At 28.1% G+C, this 22,346-nt stretch overlaps 1 protein-coding gene across 2 annotated transcripts in view; it reads right to left on the reverse strand.

Moving 5' to 3' along the window:
• LOC107446427 (sugar phosphate exchanger 3) overlaps positions 1 to 18,829 on the reverse strand; it is a 47,946-nt gene extending 29,117 nt beyond the window's left edge. The window contains exons 1-7 of one of the 2 annotated variants that reach the window (XM_016061068.3): positions 18,486 to 18,788; positions 13,760 to 13,865; positions 11,256 to 11,292; positions 6,738 to 6,830; positions 4,193 to 4,276; positions 3,721 to 3,866; positions 1,384 to 1,480 (exon numbers count right to left, since the gene is read on the reverse strand). In XM_016061068.3, coding sequence (XP_015916554.1) covers positions 1,384 to 1,480; positions 3,721 to 3,866; positions 4,193 to 4,276; positions 6,738 to 6,830; positions 11,256 to 11,276 — 441 coding nt within the window. In that variant the 5' untranslated portion in view covers positions 11,277 to 11,292; positions 13,760 to 13,865; positions 18,486 to 18,788. Of the gene's footprint in view, positions 1 to 1,383; positions 1,481 to 3,720; positions 3,867 to 4,192; positions 4,277 to 6,737; positions 6,831 to 11,255; positions 11,293 to 13,759; positions 13,866 to 18,485 lie in introns of both variants that reach the window. The other variant, XM_016061067.3, reaches the window with a different exon arrangement.
• Positions 18,830 to 22,346: the final 3,517 nt, after the last annotated feature.

Below are 22,346 nucleotides of genomic sequence, written 5' to 3' on the forward strand. Positions count from 1 at the left end.
CTTGACTCTTGAGCACATAGCTTATTTTATTTTACTTCAATTAATACACATTATCAATATTAATTGAGCTTTAGTATCAATAATAATATGGAGATTTTTTTATGGTTACCCAAAACATGTATCTAAAAATAAGTATCTTTTCTACTTATTTTCGCTTTTGAGTTCAGAAGTTACTTTTTTATATCAATTAATACATATTACCAACATTAATTAAGCATCATTGTCATCAATGATAGTATGACGATTTCTTACTGTTGTTCTAGACAAATAAATACCTTTACTTCATTTCTTTTGTTTTCTAGTATATTGCTTATTTCTTTTATTTCAATATGCATATATTACCCTAATTAATTAAGCATAATTGGTGTAATTAAGCCTCATTGGTGCCAATTTTTTTATATTTCTCCTAAACGAATTGGCATCACTTTCCCATTAAAACATTGGATGCCCCGCTAATTTTACATGGCCTGCCTGTCTGGCCAAAATGATTTTCCAGTATGCGTTGCATATTTTGATGAAATATTATTAACAACTAAAGAGTTAATTTTTGCAATCATTCATGACACATTTAATTCACTGAGGTCACCGAAAACCTCCATGGTATTCAACGTGTTAATTTTTGCTTTTGAATAAATAAAAAATTTCGTATTCCATAACCGTTAGTTTTAAATAAGTAATTATTTAGAAACACATTTAAAAGGATTAATATAAATAAAATAAAAGCAGGTGGTATCAGACAAAGTACAAATTTTGTGACGTAGACCATGTGTGCTACCGCGTAATGTTCATTGAATTCATCTGGCAAAGCGAATATAAAATAATTAAATACGTGCAATAAACTATTTTTTGACGAAACTATAAGCTAGCAATTATCACTGATGTGTCTTTAAAATAAGTGAAAATTGATTCATTAAATTTAAAAAAGTGGCTAACGCTTAACCAATCAAAAATTCCATTAGGTTTTTTGCTCATCCTGATAGAACGATTTATCGTAGAATGTTCTAATGTTGACAGTGACTTTCCTCGTGCTTGAAGCGATAGTCTATAAAGGACATATACACACACAGACATATTACATTCATTTTTATATATGTAGATTACTTTTATATTAACAAATTTAATTTGAAAAAAATTACTTATTTTTTAAAATAAAATTATTTTTATAATTTTCAATAAAAGATTTTTTCTTTCTGTATTTGTTCTATCAAAACAAATAAAAGAAAGATTTTAAACTAATTACATTATCATATCACATAATTATATTTGAGAAAAATCTTGAGAAAAAGAAGAAATTAGCAACTATGCAACAATAATCAGTATTAAACAAGAAGAAAATTCTTCAATTTAATAATATCTACAGTTTTTGATAACTTATATACATACTTGATAACCATAATGTAGAACAATATTGACCATACACGTTCCAACAATGTTTCCAACAGATGGAGATGCACCCCAAACACCCATCACAAAGCCACGACTATTGAATAAAACAATTGTAATTACACAAAAATTATCAGTAATTTAAGAAAAAATTTTTTAGAAAAATGTATTACAAGTTTAAAAGGGTTTATGAAGTAAAATAATATACAAATTAATTGACTGTTAAGTTTTATGGCAAAAATTTGGTTATTCTCAAACAATATTATAGAAGCTGGTTTGAATGCAAAAAATGATAATTAAGCAATTAATATTTAGCAAACACATAGCTGTTAAGTTATTAATTAAAAAATTTATACATTCATTTAAGTTACTTGTTTTATGATTCAGCAAAACAAAATACTTTTTATAACATTTGATTAACTTCTAGTTATCTTATTATCTTCCTTTCAGATTTCTAGTAATGTATTTTAAGTAAAAACATTGTTTTTAATTATTTTAAAAAGCGCTAAAACACATCTTTTTAAAAAATGGGATAAAAATTATCCTACATATATATACATATGCAATGAAACTGCTCAGGAGCGACCACTCTCTGTTTCAAAGTAAAATGGTTATTAATGGAGGTTGGTAGTTCTTAGAAGTTACTTCTATTGCTACTTCAAAATGTTATTGAAGGTACATGATTTTTCGTAAGTTATTTTAATTTTGCTCGGTGGTATTTTTACAGTGCGAAAATGCCACTTACGTTGGCGTTACGAAAACCGAATCAATGAAAAAGTTTACCGTCAATAAAAATGACCCCAACTGATATAATTATGCATAAAAACAAATTTACCAATCATGAACTATTTTAAATAAATAAACAATTATGTTTTTTATTCAAGTTAACAATTAATTATGCATCATAAAAATTAATTTACTTTAAAAATGAGAGGTGAGATTGTTTGAGAGGCTTAGTTTATTCTAAAAGAACTTTTTTTTCTAAGTTAACTTTTAAACTCTAAAATTAAATCATCAATAGCATCTATCACTTATATATATGCAACAGATATATATGTGTGTGTGTGTGTTTTTATATTACATAAAGCTGCTTCGCTTACATTATTTCTATAGGGAAATTTAAATATAAATTTTCTATTCAATATTATACTATTTTATTCTGTATGTTAAGATGAACAAAAATAAAAAAAACTTTTCGGTAAGTAAAAAAAAAAAAATATGGCTTACTTTTCTGAAAAATTTTACAATATATAACATTTGTTTACGAGGGGGTTCAGAATTACTAAAGGGGTTTAGAATAATCAAAAAATAATGAATTGACTGTAAAAAAAATTTTATAAAGATATCGATGCAGAAAGAGAGCATTTAAAAAAAAATAATAAATATTAAAAAAAAAAATCAGAAAATTAAAAACCTAAATTCCTTTTTAGGTCAAGTTCAGTGATTTTAAGACCTGATTTAAGTTTCATTGCATAAAAAGAAAACATTTAGGAAAATTGCATAAATGTAAAACATGTAAAAAATTATTTTTTTTCACAATTATATTAATAACAATAATGAGCAAAAAAATGTGTTTAAAAAAATATTCAGGAGGAGTGAAGAGTTAACTATACAGTAGAATCTCAATTATCTGTCACCACGAGTCATATATGCAACAAAAACTCAAAATTGAGAGTATATAAACATTTAACTATGAGAAAAACTACTCAAATCAATTAGGGAGTAAAATAAAGTTTAATAAAATCCCTCATTTGTGTTTTACTTTTCTATTTTTAGTAATGATACAATATCATGAAAAAAATTGATGATTTTTTGTTTTCTGTTTATTAGAGATATTCAGCCATTGTCTTTACAATATAACTTGAGTATTATCAATCATTCAAATACCGGAATATCATGGTTGTTAATGGAATTTAGTTGTTTTCACAATTTCAAGTTTAAATTAAACATATTCCAATTGGTTAGCAACTAATTGATCATTGATACATTTTCAGTAGGCAGGTAAGTAAAGTGATGCCAGCTTAAACATCTCAATTGTCATTTTCTAGAAGTCAAATTTTGGAATCTTTATCACAACATTAATTGGACTGAACTGAACTGAATTAAATGTATGGTTCAATAACACAAGATCCAAAACTGAATCAGTATTTGGGTAACATTAACTGGAATAATGATGAAACCTGCATTGGGACACTTTTAACAGGTGTCAAAAGAAGCATCACGTAACCAAAGGATCGTATGATCTGGCTTTGGATAATCTGGATTCTACTGTGATTATAAAATTCAAAATGTCATTCTATTACATACAAAATTGTTCAAGAATAAATAACCCTTTACCTAGATTTTCCAAAAAAGTTGCCAATAACTGCTACTACAGTGGGCCAACCAGTTGATTGTAAGAAACCAGTTAGCATCCAAAAAAAAACATACCATATTTTGCTGTACAAATGTAGCCATTCACTAACAACTCCAAACATGAAAACCTAAAAATTGAACTTTCATAAAGCATTGATTTCATAATAAAAAGAAATTTCTAAAAATACAAAATTCTTGTTGACACTTAAAAAAAAGAGAAGCAAAAAAATACTGTTTTATTTTTAATTCTTTCCCTGAAATATGTTTTACACATACTCTTCTATACATGTAACAGAAAAACACTAATCAGGATGTTTTAATTGTTTTTCTTGAAAAATACTTATTTTTTTTCTCTCATTAAAAATTAATAAAAATTATACAAAATTTAATTGTATAATTGATATATTAGTGGCATAATTTATATGAAAGATATTATTACAAAGTATATACATACACTTATTGAAGACGAGCACATACCAAATCCAAGAACATATTTTAAATTCAATCTATCACCAATGGCACCACTAATAAAGAGTCCCTATAAATCAAGCAATATAGCAGTTTTATAATCATAAATAAAATTATAATTTATGTAAATAAAATATTATGATCCGAATTATATGTGAATAATCTAAAAAAAGGGGAGTTTTTCTGTATGAAAATAAGGCAGGAACAACATAATAGGCATAAATAAACAAGCTGATAAATTATTTTTACAATAGGAAAGAGTACAATTATAATAATAGTAATAGGTAAATACCATCATCAGTGACAAAACACAGAACTTTTTGTTATTTAGTGTGTCAGCACAGATGAATACACTTGCTCAGAGAACTCAAAAAAATGGTACTATTGTCCATTATTAAAAAATAATTTGATAAATTTATATTTTCTAGATATTTGAATACCAACATATATTAGGCAAACATCAATAAAATTTCTGCCTTAAATGCTGCTGCTTCAACATTAAAGATAAATGTAAAATCAAGAAGAGTTATTAAAAAGAATAAATAAATAAATTGAAATTTCATTAACAATGAGATCAAGCACCTGAGGTGCATAAAATTCTAAATCTTTAGTAATTTAGAGTAAGTTTTGATTTTATTTTTTGAGTGTGACTAAGTTTACTGGCTTTTGGGAATTTGGTGAAATATTTTATGTCACAAATAAAAGGATTTTTTTTACACACATGAGACAGTGCTAAGCAAAACATTATGAGATTATATAAAACTTAGCAACACTGCATGTTGATTAATGTGGCTACTAATGTAAATTCTCAAGTACAGTTGCTCCAAATACAAATGTGCACTGCATATTTCGTAAGTTATTTTTAATAACAAAAATGAACAATCAGAAAAAGAAACAAAAGAAAAACCTATTTATTAATAATTTTGTAATCAAAACACATTTTTAAATAGCAATAATTGAATTGAAATAAAATTAAATGTGTTATAAAATTGGGAATGATCAGGATTGGACAAAAAAAAAATTTCTATCTGCGTTTAAGAAATACATAGCTACATACCGGGGTTGGACAAAATAATGGGAACACTTCTCTACTAATCCATGTAGAAGGATGGAAAAAAACGTAAAATGATAAAATAAAAAAAAAATTACGAAAAACATTAGCTAACTGTAATGAAAAACGTCTTGCCAATCTGTAAAAGAAAGAAAGTCGTTTAAAAGAAAGAAAGTTTAATCTGTAAGAATCAGTTTCAGTAGTGAACTTTAACATTTTTTATATTGCATCCAAACTACATAATGTCTGAAAGAGGAGATTGTTTACAAACCATCCCATGATAATTTGCAAACTATAGAAAAAAGCATAATCCAAATCAATGTTCCCATTCTTGAGTTATTAGCGAACATACATACAGACAGATTTCGGTTTTTACAGGTTACAAGAGATACAAGGTTTAGTTTAAAGTTTATGGATAGGATTTTTTCACATTTCATATATTTTAATATTATTGCATACACTTATATGAGCTTTAAAAATTTTTAAATATTTTTAAAGATTAACACTTATTGAATTGTGATATGATAACTATTTAAAAAGATATTTTTTAAATAAATGTACTTTTTTTAAAAAAAACAACATATTGAGATGAAATATTTCATCATTTTTGTAAATATTTTTTACTTATGATAAGGTTAATATTCAAAGTATTATTAATAGATGCATAATGTATGAAAATATATAATTAAAAAAATATATAATTAAGAAAATATATAATTTAAAAAAAATTATAAAAATTTCTTTCAACACTCTTCAAACTAATCCTGGTACATATCAAATTAATTTTTTAAAAAATATTTAGTTACATTTTGTTTAATTACATTAAATTTGAACTAGATGGCTTGAATCAAACTTATCCTTAAATTGATATAATTCTTAAAGAAAACAACACAACATCACTTTGTATGTCAGTTATGCTTAGAAATCTTTCTCTTATTTTTTTCAATTTTCTTCATGATACCAATTTTGTCATCTGAAAATGATGTTTTACAAAATATTTCTACCAAGGACTTTAATTGAAATAGATCATATATAGCTAAAAAAAATTTTGTTTAAATAAAAATTTAACATGTAATTTGGTTGTCTGCCAAAATGGAGAAAGGTAGATTGTTCCTGTTTTGGGGGGATGTCCTCATAAGCCTGAGTAGGAATGGGCACCCCTATCAGAAATCATTGAAGTTTAATAAATGCCTCTTTTTCTTCATTAAAAAGAAAAAAAGCACGCATATATAATAGTTGAGTTTGTAGAGGGTAAAAAATTTCGTACTAATCTGATTTTGTGAATAATAGTGCTTCTAAAGGAGTTAAGAATTTGAAAGTAGACCATAAATTATTCATATGAAATCATTGAAAAATAACTCATTAATTGATTAAATACACATTATTCTATGAGTGACAAATTATATACGGTTCACATTTGAAATTACAGTAAAATTTCTAAGTAAGAAAATGTATAATCATCAATAATTATTGTACTTACAATTGCATATGAAGTCATGAATACAGTATCTAAAACTCCAAGAAAAAAAGATGCATCAACAGAATTATCAAATAAATGATGTCCATTCCATTTCTGTGAAAGAAAAATTCTCAAATTATAAATAGGTAGATAAAAGTACATTTTTTTATTTTTTTTTTTAGAAAAGTGAACAAGTTTAAGAAAATTAAAATTCATGGATGCAGTAAATTTCCAATTACAAGTAGAAGTGGGAGGCAACAACAACTGTAGATGAGTGAATTCCATGTATAATAATAAAAAATTTCACAAAGCACAAAAAAAGGAACACCTTTACAACTTTTGATCTAGTCACTTTTGATTTTCAGACACTGAGATACAATCTTAGTGGCTTGAGGGTTCAACCTTAATGTTAATTAACTAATGCAGATAATATTTTAAGAAAATAAATCTGACACAAAACACACTTTCTCTGGCTGAACATAAGGGTTATCTCAATTTGTAAACTTTTGCTTCCTTAAGCAATATTTCCCAATAAAATATTGATTTTGATAATTTAATGGCATTTGTTGCTTAAAATCCTCACTAAGAGTAAATATATATATATATATATATAAATACACACAGTATAGAACCTCTTATCCAGAAATCAAAAAACCAGAACGAAATTCGATAAATATTCCCGCCATTTCTTTTCTTAAAAAAATTTTTTCCTTCATAGTTGTTGTAGTTTTATTTACGTTGCACTAGAGCTGCACAATGGGCTATAGGCGAAGGTCTGGGAAACGTCCCTAAGGATGATCCGAAGACAGGCCATCACAATTTTGATCCTCTGCGGAGGGGATGGCACCACTTCGGTAGCCCGACGAACTGCACACGAAGTTGAGCACTTTACGCAAGAACAGTTTAACGAGGACTAATACCGCACACCCTCGATCCCTTCATAGACTGATCCAAGTGGCCACCCACCCGCACACTGACGGCAGCTAGTGATGCTGGACTTTCGTGTTCTACTGGGAACCATGTCTTAAGGATCATTCCACTGCAGGACTTCTTTTTTATCTTCATAAGATTTTAGGATTTTTCTTTCCTTTTTAAAAGATATTTACTTTACCATCATTTTAGAAATAATCATTAGTTCCTTACACTGTCAAGAGAAGTAAGAGCCCTGTACTAAACATCAATCATTCCCTTCCTCACCCCCTACATAGTTGTTTCCTTTCAATCATAGCTTAGTAAGAAAGGGTGACTCATTGAACACCTGTTTCCTTATCATCTGGCCCTTAACCAGAGGGAGTCATTACTACCAGCTTCTCACAGTAAGAGTCATCATGTCTGTTGATTGCTTAGTACTGGAGAGTTAAAACAAATAATTTTATTTCTCTTTTTTGATTCTTAGAAATCTCTTTAAGTACTCTCTACAAGGACTGCAGAACTCCTATTTTTCTGATTATCTGGGTACCCCTTTTTTTCTTGTTATTTCCTACTTTTTCTTATTTTTTTTAAAAATTATCTGCCATTTCTGCTATTCCCCCTTGAAAGATAGTGACAGCCAAAGAAAGGGGAATAATGACTGAAGGTCAAGAATTGCAACTGCACCCATTTTTCAATCCATTCATTTTGAATGGGGTGTTAGGAGGGGGCAGAATGTGGTAGAACATAAATTCTTTTTATTATGTCAGCTTCTGTGTCTGCTTGCCACTTTATGTTTAATTGGTGTGGAGGAGAAATAAAATCACTCAGCTTAATGAGGAATAAGATTGTGATAGATGTGTTTTTCCTTCTGATTTCGATTAATGATTTAGCAAAATGTTGAGACCCAAGTTAAACTCTTCTAGATAGTAAATGTGTGCCAGAATCATGGCGATATTGTCGCAGAATGTTAGAGAGTTTTTTGCAGAAAGATTTTTCCTTTGGGAAGTAAAAGATTTTAAATTTCTTTTCCACAGAAATTTTCAAAAGATTTTTTTTTTCATCCAGAATTATATTCAAACGATGGAATATTATTCTCGCGCATCGGAAGGGAAAGAAATGCTCGCGATTTTTCTCTTCTCATTTGAGAATAATAAAGAATAATGAAATAAAAAATTGTGTTTTTCTTTTGTCCAGAAATTTTCGAAGGATTCCTTCTTTTTTCTATCAAGAATTATATTCAAACGATGTCTCTCTCGCGCATAGGAGGGAAAAGAAACGATCGTGACTTTTCTCTTCTCATTTGAGAATAATGAAGTAAGAAATGGAGAGGATGGTTTTGAATCCTAACACCCTTTTTTTTTCCATTTTACCCTTTTTGCTCATTTTATATTAAGCCTGTATGTATTTTTATTTAATTATTTTTCTTCTTTCTTTTTATCTTATTAGACTTATGTGTATTACTTTATTGTTTTTCCTTCTTCTTAAAATTATTTCTAAAAATATACTTTTTTATTTGGGTTTGACAATAAAAAAAAAACGACATTTGGTAGCTATTCAGAAAGCCGGAAAAATCAGTTATCCGGAATAGTGATGGCCCGGACCATTCTAGATAATCGGTTCTCCAGAAATTACCAAAAAAAAATTTTTTCCCATCCAGAATTATATTCAAACATTGTCTTTCTCGTGCATAGGAAGGAAAAGAAATGCTTGTCATTTTTCCATTTTCATTTGCTAATAATGAAGTAAGAAATGGAGTGGATGGTTTTGAATCCTAACGCCCTTTTTTTTTTCCATTTTACCTTTTTTGCTCATTTTATATTAAGCCTGTATGTATTTTTATTTAATTATTTTTCTTCTTTCTTTTTATCTTATTAAACTTATGCGTATTACTTTATTGCTTTTCCTTCTTCTTAAACTTATTTCTAAAAAAAAATTTTTTTATTTGGGTTTGACAATAAAAAAAAACGACATTTGGTAGCTATTCAGAAAGCCGGAAAAATCAGTTATCCGGAATAGTGATGGCCCGGACCATTCTGGATAATCGGTTCTCCAGAAATTACCAAAAAAAATTTTTTCCCATCCAGAATTATATTCAAACATTGTCTTTCTCGTGCATAGAAAGGAAAAGAAATGCTTGTCATTTTTCCATTTTCATTTGCTAATAATGAAGTAAGAAATGGAGTGGATGGTTTTGAACCCTAACGCCCTTTCTTTTTTTTTCCATTTTACCCTTTTTGCTCATTTTATATTAAGCCTGTATGTATTTTTATTTAATTATTTTTCTTCTTTCTTTTTATCTTATTAAACTTATGTGTATTACTTTATTGTTTTTCCTTCTTCTTAAAATTATTTCTAAAAATATTTTTTTTTATTTGGGTTTGACAATAAAAAAAAAACATTTGGTAGCTATTCAGAAAGCCGGAAAAATCAGTTATCCGGAATAGTGATGGCCCGGACCATTCTGGATAATCGGTTCTCTACTGTATTTATGTATACAGTACAGAACTCGTTATCCGGAAATCAGAAAACCGGAACAAAATTCGATAGATTTTCCCACCATTTTTTTTTTTAATGTTTGTTCCTCATAAGATTTTTCTTTCTCTTTTGAAAGATGTTTACCTTACCATCATCTTGGAAATAATCATTAGTGTATTACTTCATCGTTTTTTCTTCTTTTTAAGATTATTTCCAAATATTTTTTTTTTAGTTGAGTTTAACAATAAAAAAAACGGCTTTCCGAAAAATCAGTTATCCGGAATAGCGATGGTCCCGATCGTTCCGGATCAGTTCCCTACCAGTTATCTGGAAAACCAAAAAACCAGAACAAAACCGATACATTTTCCCGCCATTTTTTTAAAAAAATGTTTTTTTCCTCATAAGATTTTAGGATTTTTCTTTCTTTTTTGAAAGATGTTAACCTTACCATCATATTGGAAATAATCATTAGTGTATTATTTCATCGTTATTTCTTCTTTTTAAGATTTTTTCCAAATATTTTATATTTTTTCTTAAGTTGGGTTTAACAATAAAAAAAACTGCTTTTTGTAGCGATTCAGAAAACCCGAAAAATCAGTTATCCGAAATAGTGATGGTCCCGATCGTTCCGGATAATCGGTTCCCTACTGTATATACCAAATACATTTTATAGGTAAAATATATCTTTAAATAAAAAAATATGAGTAAAATGTTATTGTTGTCTCATGTCCTCAATACACATTTCTGAATTTCCTAAGCAATTTACTATATTATGAAAGTGTTATGCAGACAAATGTATACATATTCTAATATAGTTCAACTTCAATATATATGATCAATGTTCTTAAAATAATTTATATATTTTCTTCTACACATCATTTTGCATGTATCCCCAACTTTTGTGTAATTCCAAGCACAAAAGTACAATAAAATACTATAAATGGCTCTAGATGAATAAAATACAACTTCCAGGTTATGAAGAACACTCAGAGCATAGTACAATATAATTGCAGTACAATTTTTTTAAAGGTTTTTTAAGAAATTACAAGCTTAAAAATGCTGTGTATAGTTGATTATTGTCTCTCTACTTCTTTTTCTATGAAATGGCAAGCTAGTAAAAATGATTGATTTGCATAAAATGTAATTACTTACTTTCATAAAATATGGATACATCTATATCCACTGACACCTAAGGGATAACATTCAAAAGTCACCACTTTGAAATTTACAATGTTTGTATCTTATTATTTTGCTACATTATTGTATGGTTATTAGTTGCTATATAACAATATTGGATTATATATTTTATATAAATTAAAGCTAACATTATTATAATAATATTTTAATGCACTCGGAGTGCAAAAAGTTAAGTTATAATTTTAACAGCATTAATGTCTAGATGTTTGTTTTTTTTTCGCCAGTTTTTATTTAAAAAAAATTGTGAGTATAAATAAGAATTAGGTTACTTTAAAAAATATATATTGATGTCTGATAGAAATCTGCAAATATTTACTGACATTTCTTAATTGAAAAATAATTAAATATACACGTATATGTAATAATAAGATCAAGAATAAAACTTCCACTTGAATAAAAAGTAAGCGAACATTTCTCGGGCTGTTTGGGTGAAAAGTTTTAGCGATTGTAACGCACAAGATAAACAAAAATAAAATTATTTGTCATTTAAAAAGTACCACTATAGTCAATTTCTATCAAATTTTAAACAGTTTAGATTAAATATACCAGGGTTGGGTTTTTGACGTCAAAAAGTGGTTTTTGACATGACAAGGGTATAATACTGGTTTAAACAGTCAAAAACTGAAGTACGCCAAGAAAATATATAAACTTCAAAACTACCAACAGTTGCCATGCATTATATTAAAATTTAATTATACTGTAGGTAATCAGCAGGTTTTAAAATATTTTTTAACTAAAATTAAGGTAAAATAACAGATTTAAAATCTCAGAAATTTATATTCAAATGCATGTGCAGAAAATTTTGCACAAAAATTTTTTAAATATTTATATTTTGAAAAAAAAAAAATATTTTTTTTTTATTATATTTAAGAAAATTAAAAGTTTATTACTATGCATTTTTGACATATAACTAATATTTATAAGGAACTTACAAGTTATGTTGTATAAATACAAACTTGATACAAGTGTATAACAAAAATTTTTTAATGTTATACCGAGTATCTTTATTATCCAGTATGTTAATTTGAATTTAAAAGTAGTTATATTTATGAAAAATGATAAATATAATTCATATTGTTTATTATATTTATTTATAATTATTACACTTATCATTTTAAAACAATTTTTATCTCTTAATTTTTTTTCTCCACTCATATTAAGAATACAAATAATGTATATCTTAATGTATATACAAATAATATATATCCTAATTAAATACATAATGTCTAATTTTTAGCATAATCTATACTATACACTAAATTTGGTTATAAATAAATTTCTTAATAATATCACTGCAGATTTTCAATAACACATGAAAATGAATACATAATATTACAAAAGATATGAGTTTTCTAAAGTACAAGATCTTGGTTACTATTCAAAATAGTGTTTCTTCAAAATTTTAAATTTATTTTTTTCTAGAACATATTTAGAAACACTATCCTTTATAAAAAATATATAAATTTTATGTATTAATTAAATTTCACATATGAATATAGGTTTTTGACATTTTCGACATTTTTGACAGTGAGGTTTTTGACGTGACGGTTTAAACCATGGTTTAAACTGTCAAAAACTGTCACATGTCAAAAACCTGCCAACCCTGAAATATACGAATTATATTTTAAAATGTGAAACAAACAATATCTATTAAATTTTTAATTATTTTAGAGAAAATAATTTAAAATTTAATAGATATTGTTAAACAGAAAAAATTATATATTTTTTTTTTCTTTCAATTTATTGCCTTTAATGGCCTTTATAATTATGGTCCCAGTACACTAAAACCTGTTTTAAATTCACAAACAAGAGTTTCAGTTTCAAACTACTATGTGTTTGCCAACAAAATGTGGTCATACTTGAGGTAATATAAAAAAATAAGTGATACAAGGATGTTTTTACAATAAAAAAGCAAAAATTCTTAATGTTTCTTCAAAATTTTAGATATCTCTGCTCCTTCAAAAAATATTAACTTTTCAAATAAATACTATTTAAAACGTTTTCCTTCATTTGCTTAGTAATTATTGGTTCATACAAAAAAAAATACATTTAATGCTATCTTCATGTGGTTTTAAATAAAGGGGCAGTAATTATATCTTGCCATGAATTACAATTTAAAACTGTCACTAAATTTTTATTTTAAAGTTTTTCCCTTGCTGGTCATTGATTTATTTACTTAAATGTGTAGTCTCAATGTGAGAATTATCACTTATTAAGTTAATTATGAGATGAATTTTTCCTAATTGTCTTAGGCAAAAGTTAAAATTTTAAGAAAATTACCCATAACTTTTTGAGATGGATTTGGATTATTGGTTCTCAAAATAGGAGAAAAGATGGTTGTCATCTTGAAATTATGGTCAAAAAAGCAAGGTAAAACAAGAGAAGTAAAAACACATTCAAGCAATAACTTAAGAATTAAAGCAATCTAAAATTATCATTCTTAAACATGAAGTACTTACCTCATCATATATTCTTGGAAGTGATACATTTTCAGGAGTCCAGGTAGATGTTACAGTAACTTTAACATTACTAAAAGTCTTACGAGTAGCATGGAAAAGAGCGTAGCTATACATAAAAAAATAAAAAATATGCATGACTTCATTTAATTAAAGTATATAAAAATTAAATTTAATATTAGAAGTATCTAATGGGCAATTCCATGGAAAGTAAGACATAGTGGATGCCACAGCCAGATTTACGTGTAAGCTAACTAAGCTGTAGCTTGGGGCCCCGAGATGACAAGGGCCCCCAGATCCCACTTTTTTTCTTCGTTTTTTAAAGTTTTATTCGGAGATAGGGCCCTATGAAGCCCATTATAATTTTTTTTCTTTTTACATTTTCGGATGCTTTTCAAAATCTAATCGAAGTGTTTAAAAATATAAAATAATTGTTGGCTATACACACTTTTTATGTAAATAAAAAGTAAGGTATTAATTTCTTATTCCTTATACTATTTCTAAATGAATTTGGTATACTTAGTTTAATTGCATTATTTTATAAAAATAATTTATCGGTAATATTAATATTTAAAATAAGTGTAGAAGTCAAAGTGTGAAAAAATAGCCTTATTTCCATGATTGGATTTGACATTCAATGCTAAAGGCCATTTTTAGTATATATTTGTCTAAATAAATAGTGCGAAAGTTTTAGAACACAAAATAACTCACAGAGAAAAAATTACGGCACTTCTCTCAAAAAAGAAGAAAAAAAAAACAATTTTGGTAACAAAACCAAAATATATGGTATTTAAATCATTCATTTGGTAATTTTTTTGTTCAAAATGCAGCAGTTTATCGAAAATTCAGGTTTTTAAAATTATAGCTCTTATTACCACACATTTAATAAAAATGCAAAAGTCAAAAATAAAATGAACCGAATTAGTGATTATTATGCCATACTCTAAGGCAACGGTTCCTAATTATTATTTAGGCTTCCCTCTACAGAACCCTAAATAATGGCGGAAACCGATATTACGATTAAAGTTTATTAAGGTAATTATGAACGTTATAACCTAAAAAAAGACTATTTTAAAAATATTTAATTAGTTAATTAGAGAAATGAAGAATTTTCATTGTTTTATCATTAACAATCTTAAATAAGGTTTTATAGCCGATAGTTAAATTTGCAATCCTTGTGCTATATCTACTCAATTCTGAATTTATTTTTGGAGTATATACAAAAGCTGAAAATGAATAAGATAAGCCAAATTATAGTTTATTTCTAAATGAACTGAAGAGACTAGTTATGAACGCTATACAAATGAAAATTTAGAAATCATTTTTCTTTATAAAAGAATTTAGTTATTTTATATTGATTTGAAAAGTGTGGTAAAAAATATTAATGAAATATTTCATAAATGCTTATTTTTCTCCTAATTTGATCAACATTCAACACTTTTTGTTTTTAGAAATATATTCAGGGTTCATTCTAAGCGGGGTTTACGGGGCGGCCCGCCCCGTATGCCCTTTTGATATAAAATATCCGCCCTATTGCCCTTTACTCCTTTTATCCTGCCCTGATATAATTAAATGCGCCCTGTTGTGTCCCCTCCAAAAAGATACCACTTTCCTGTAAGNAAAATACAGTACAGAACCCTATCCAGAAATCGGAAAACCAAAAAACAGGAACGAAATTCGATAAATTTTCCTGCGGTTTTTAAAAGAAAAATTCTTTTCCTAAAAAGATTTTAGGATTTTTCTTTCTTTTTTGAAAGATGTTCACCTTACTATCATTTTGGAAATAATCATTAGTGTATTACTTCATCGTTTCTTCTTCTTTTTAAGATTATTTCCAAAAAAAAATTTTTTTTAGTTGGGTTTAACAATAAAAAAACGGCTTTTTGAAGCGATTCAGAAAACCAGAAAAATCATTTATCCGGAATAGTGATGGTCCTGATCGTTCCGGATAATCGGTTCCCTACTGTATAATCAGAGATTATAAAAGAACTATCTAGAAGTTATAAAAGTATTCATCCCCGGTTGTAAAAAGTACTAATTCGCTCTAAAACCATTAAGTTCCATATAAGACAGTTTGGAACTACTTTCCTAAGGTATCATGATAAAATTAAAAAAGTTAACACATTTACTACCGAACAGCATGGCAAAAAACTATATTTTTATTATGTTAATTTCATGAGAAGTCATAACCAGATCAATATTGAAAAAAACTATCCCGTATTTTGGTGTTCCCATAAATACTGTAAATTTTACTATATTTTAATAGTTTTGACCATACTTTTTTTTCTCAGTGTGGTCAGTACCATGATTCACATTTCATAAAAGGTACTGTATTGTCGCATGCAAACAGATATTTTTTCTCAAAATTTAAGAGAGCCTTCTATTTTGACACCTCCAATTTTTTTTAAAAAATTATTTTTTTGCAAAATTGAAGGGGAAAAAAACACGAGTCTAAAAGTTTTACATCAAGAACATAACCAGAAATTTTCGACAAAATCAAGAATGTCAAGTATTCAAATGACTTAATTTATTAAATTTTTAAAAAAAAATTATAAAAAAAAATCGCAAGGCAGGTGTGCATATTTTGGGCTGAAGATTATGAAATCTAACACGAAACTATGAGATCGTGGCTTCTATTCCAGCTGATGACAGTTTTTTTTTTTTATTTCTTTATACTGAAAATTTTTTTTCTTATTTTTTTTAAAAGTATGCATGTAAAACTAATGATTTAACAATTATTTAAAAAACTAGAAGGCTCCGCCCCTTGTTCACTTTGTTCACTAACCCTCGTGGTTGCTTTTCATTAATCATTGCAGATATGAGGAAAAACGGCTATTTCCATTTTTTTACACAAAAATTACGATTGCCATTTACATTTTAAAGATGACTAAATTTAAGCAAATCAATAAAATTGGAACACCCCACAAAGTTATTAGTCAGTGAAGATGAACTCGAGGGATAGAGCATTTGCCTTCGAATGAGGTGAACCGAGTTCGAATGCCAGTGCCTGCTGGTCGATTATGAATTCTACTTTCGGCTTGCACCGACCACAGTGCTGACCTAAAATATACTCAGTGGTAGACGGATTATGGGTTAGAGCCCCCTTGTTATCAGACTAACCGACGGAGGCTTTCGTGGTTTTCCTCTCCATGTAACTCAAATGCGGGTTGGTTCCATCAAAAAGTCCTCCACGAAGGCAAAAATTTCATCAAATACTTGATCCTGGGGTTCTCTTACTTGCTGGATTGGGTTCAAAATTACAAGGCTACGGAGTTGAACATTAGTAGTCGAAACTCGAAATTGGGTGGGCTGTTCAATGACTGTTATAAAATAAATGAATAATTTAGCTGTAATAGCCTGGTTGAGGACTATGGACTCATGTTCATGAGAATGGGAGTTCGAATCCAGCTGGCCAAACAATACCCATGTATAAAATGGTGACTGGTGCATGCTAATTCTGTCTGGGTCACAAAGTCCACTAAGTTCTCATAACAAATCAATACCTCTGGGTACTGATCCAGAAGTTCACTTGTCTTCTGCATTGAGTTCAAAATTACAAGGCTACGCAGTTAAACATGGGGAGTTGTAAACTCAAAATTGAGTCAAGTGTTTCAACGGTGGTCATAAAAAGAATAAAACTAATAATCAAATTGTATTTTCTTGTATTTCTTTCTAACTCCTTGCATATTTTCCACACACCTTCATAATTTCATGTTTCTAAGTCTATGGATTTTGAGTAGCAAAGCAAAATGTAATGTAAAGAAATTTTTTTAATAATTTAATGTTAATACTCAACAATAAAAAATTACAGTTTTCCTCAGGTGTATATAAATAGAATTGAACTTATAAGGGCCCCATCTTTTTCAGTAGCTTGGGGCCTCGCCAAACTTAAATCCGGCCCTAGTGGATGCACATTATATAATATTAAAAGCTCTATCAAAGAAACTGTTACATATTTCATTTGACATTCAACCTTTACCATAGGAATTGTAGGAATCAAGGGAAAATTAAACAATATCTGTTTATGCCAATTAAAACATAGCTGCCAAAGAGGTTTCTGAACTTGTTAAAAAAAAATTTAAAAAATATGTACCTAATGGTATGCCCGGAATTGCCTACAAGCTATACCCTTCAAGTTGGTTCACTTCCATGATGTTTCTTATGGTTTCTCATAAGCCACAGCCAAAAACTTGATTACTTTGATGCAGGTGCCAATATGGATATTTTACCAAGAATTATCCCCCAGCCCTGGATGATTTAATTTCTAATGGAACAATTTCAGCATCAGTACCTGGACCAAAATAATAGTCAAGTTTTAGTGATTTCTAGGAAGTGGCCCGCAAAAAACTAATAAAAAAAAATTTAAAAAAAAAAGAGGAGCACCTTCTAATAGGGTGTAATTCAAAGCCACCAAAATTTTGGAAGTGTCAAATTATTTTAATGCCTTGGCCATCGAAGTTTGTGCGAACAGATAAATATACAGAAATATTCCCTCAAACTGTCCCTGATCAATGTTGACATACAATGTCAACTAAAATGCAAATATTACTTAGCTGATACACTTTCACATTTAATGTCCAGATTAGATTTAGAAAAAAAATTTGATATATATTCTTTAAAAATGGAATTTCTGACTACAATAAAATTTCTGTTATTAGGAATAGCAAAGTGGAGAGAAAAAAAATTTCAATGAACAATAGTTTTGACAAGATAAAAATTAATACCTTACCTGACGAAAGTAAGGATAAACGCGAGAACATGATATTTAGTCAATTTAGGACTCGCCTGAAAATGTTCTCGATTCTCATTTTCCCGATTTTCATTTTCTGAGTCTACTTCTGAATTATCAGGAGTATTTCGGAAGACAGCACGGCGAGAAGCCATTAAAATTTAAAGCTAGACCGTATGATGTATGATTCATCAAATTCTTTGACAAACAAAAACTTAAAAGCAATTGATGAATTGTTTGTTTTGTTCGGGCTCGTTTGTCATTCGGATGTGTGGAAGCTGCTTCCTGAAAAAGCATAAACTTATCCTAACAAAATCAGTATTGGCGATCGAAATGGGCTACAGATGGCGCAAAACAGAACTCTCCATTTTGCAATTGCAAAGCTTTAATACGCTACCTAGTGAGAAGACCGGTTCAATGTCTCAATCTTCCCACTCCTCCTCTTGACATCTAAACTCGCAGCCTTCGAACTCGGACGGTGGCGTCACTATTCTTCCGAGTCTATTCTATACCCCAGTCCGATAGTAAAACAAAATCCTAAACTCACAACCCCCGAAGAGAGCGGTGAAGGGAATCCCAGTCCTCGAACAAAGGTTTGGACCCTCCCCCTAAGAAGTGATGTTGTGAATGGATAGTCATAAGAAAGTGATCAATGGCTTTTGTTTATCTTTTAATCGTGCTCCCTTCGCTAGGGGGCCGTGACCTCTTTCACAGAGTTCACAGCGTTTTCAGATTTAACGAACTAATGGTTAATAAGGGTCATTTCATTTGTCAAAATTTTATAATTTTCTATTTACATTTATTTGATTATTTACAAACATTTTATTATATTTATGATTATTTTATTATTTACAATTATTTTATTTTATATTTGCGATTGATAAAATGTGTAGCTTTATACCACAAAAATCTTTTAGTCCCTCACAATTTCATTTAAAAAAAACTTCAATGTTTTCAAATTTTAAGGATAACTAAAATATTTACTGCATGTTTCAAAACTGCAATAGATTTTATGAGAACTGACAATTACTTTTGAAAGCAATGTTGCAAATTGTATGTAAATTCCACATTCTAGGGATAATCAGTAGTAATATTAAATAGATATACCAAACCTCGCATTTTAGAGATAGTTTTGAATGCTTTGTTACAGAATAATCACCTGATGTTGTATAGGTTTAAATATCGTAATAGAATTTAAAACTTTGTTATATGCCAGAAATGATTTAAATTAAAAGCTGATAAATGAATTTAATTAAAACAATCAAGCATTAACAAATAAGTTTATTAGTCTATATATAGACCATTTCTCCATTTACTTTCCAAGTATCTCCATTTACTTTCCAAGTATCATTAAGTGAAAGCTTGTTTGCTTAAATAGATATCAATATTACCTGGCCTCGAAGATGCGTTAATGTGCGTTAACATACGATTTTGGGTTTCCATTAAAATTTCTATCAAAGCAAATATTTCAGGAAGTTTTCAAAATATACTTGATTAGTTTTTAGTACTATAAGGGTTGGTGCAAATTTTCAAGTCTTTGAAAAAATCCTTTACTATGTTAGATTAGTATATACAAATCATTCTGCGAAGGTTTTCACATGCTAATTATTATTAACGTATTTTAGCTGTTTAAGCATTATTACACAAAAAATTTGCTACAAAATTAATTTCCGAAGAATCTATGAAAATCGCAAGCATATGAATTATATTGGACAAAAATAAAACGTATCTAGACATTGTAATTAATTTTTTTAAAAAAAGAAGTGATTAAATACTGTTTGTGTTGACTGAAGTTTATGAAAACTCTAGATTGTATTCCTTCAACACAATCTAAAAATACCTTCAATTTTTTAATCTCGAAACATACAGTTCACCTAAGTGGTAAACTGGATTTTATATTTGTCACTCTTTATAGAAGTAAACAATCTATGATCTTATTCATTAAATATTCTTCCCTGCTAACAAAGTTAATATTCATCAATTCAATAAATAAGTATACGTTGCACTAGATTGTATTTAAATTTATAACAGAAAAAATTACATTATTTGAACTGAGCGTCATGTTACTCTTAACAATGGAATTTTTAAAGCTTTACATCCAAATTCATTTTCAACGAACTTATTGCTTCGTTTCTACAGATGCATGCATGCACACAAATAAATATAAATAAAACAGTCAATATAATTTGCATTATATCAGTCCATAATTAAATTAGACATTGCATATGGTACTCTAGACCGCGTAATTTGCCTTCTTAATTTCGGGGGGAAAACTTTCAGAGTTCTGAGAGGAAATTAATTTCTTTTCGCTTAAGCATACTTTCATAACAAGATATAATGAAATAAACAGGAATTTCGTAAAAGTAGCATTTTTAATATTTTTTTGATACAAAATTCAATAATTCTTATATATTGCAATCACTTTAAGAGAAAATGACAAGTGTTTCATTTTTAATTTGACATTTTGTGAATAAAAAATTAATTCATTTTTAATTAAAAATGAATTAATAGTTAATATGTGGGAAAAAATGTTTCAATGAAATATGTAATAGTGTCTCTCCTAAATAAGCAAAAGTCAAATATTCCAAATTTTAAAAAAAAGTTTAAGAGGAATTTTAAAAAGTGAAATTAATATTGCCATTTTGAAGGGAATTAAAATTTGAGAAACTAGTAAATAATTCTTAAAATTGGGCAGAAAAGGTATACGATTTAGTATTTATTCCAATATGGTATCCATGAAATCTAAATGATTTTTTTTTACTTCGGAATATTTTATTTCTTTCGCATTGCTTGTGAACATCAATACAATATCGTGGTATTAAATTTTATTGAAGTTTGATAAGAAACTTCCATAACGGTGAGTAATAAAATGAATGTCAGTACTTCGGAAAACAAATTGTTACAGTAAATAGATGGCTTTGATGAAGGTATTTTAAACTGGTATCAGAAACAATGTTACACTACTAAATACTTTGGCTTTTACTAAACACTAACATTAATACTAATAATCTAAACACCGAAAAGTATTTAGGAGTGTTAGCAAAGTAATATATCAGTGGTCTACAACTATAATAAATATCGAGCATCTGGTCGCTACTGTGTCTGAAAAACTACAGCTGGCCTAGAATCGAGCATGCTTGGCTCTTAAAAATTGATACTGATTCCCAGAAATTTCATATTTTTGTAGATCCCAGAATGTGAAAAAAGCAAAATTTATTACCTTGCGTGGAATATATGTTATGAAATGTTTTTATTTGTTGCTATTGCTTCTAATGTAAAATGATGTATGCACTCTATGTAAGTAGTGCTATGTGTTATAGTAAGTACTTTTTAGATGTAAATCAACCAATGCGAAAGAAATACTTATTCTAATGATGTAGTTTGTTAGAATAACTCAATGCTTTAATATAAAACTTGATAAATCTAGTGTAATATGGCTTCAGATGTGAATATTTGGTAACTCTTAGATTATGAGAAATTTTTATCCGAGTAATTTTTTATAAATGGAATAAAACATGGGATGAAATAGCCCGGGAATTTCATCTTGTGTTTAATTCCAGAAAATAAACTTTTCTCCATAAATTTAATTCTTACTTCGAAATATAATAATTAAATTTATAAATTTTAGTATGTTATAGTCAATAGTAACTAAATTTTTTATTTTTTCCCGTGTACAATCTAGTTCCTTTTCTAGTAGTTAATATTAATGATTTTTTAACAAATTAAAGAATTCACCCCTTACAGATTTTACTTTAGAATTTAGAATTATTTTAATTTATTTTCAATAGTTTTAATCGAACTTTTAGCAAACGAGTTCCCAACGAAGCAAAATTGCGTAATTAAAACCTGCTAGTTCTTTTA

Source organism: Parasteatoda tepidariorum, chromosome X1, assembly GCF_043381705.1.
Source record: "Parasteatoda tepidariorum isolate YZ-2023 chromosome X1, CAS_Ptep_4.0, whole genome shotgun sequence".
Classification (NCBI taxonomy): domain Eukaryota; kingdom Metazoa; phylum Arthropoda; class Arachnida; order Araneae; family Theridiidae; genus Parasteatoda; species Parasteatoda tepidariorum.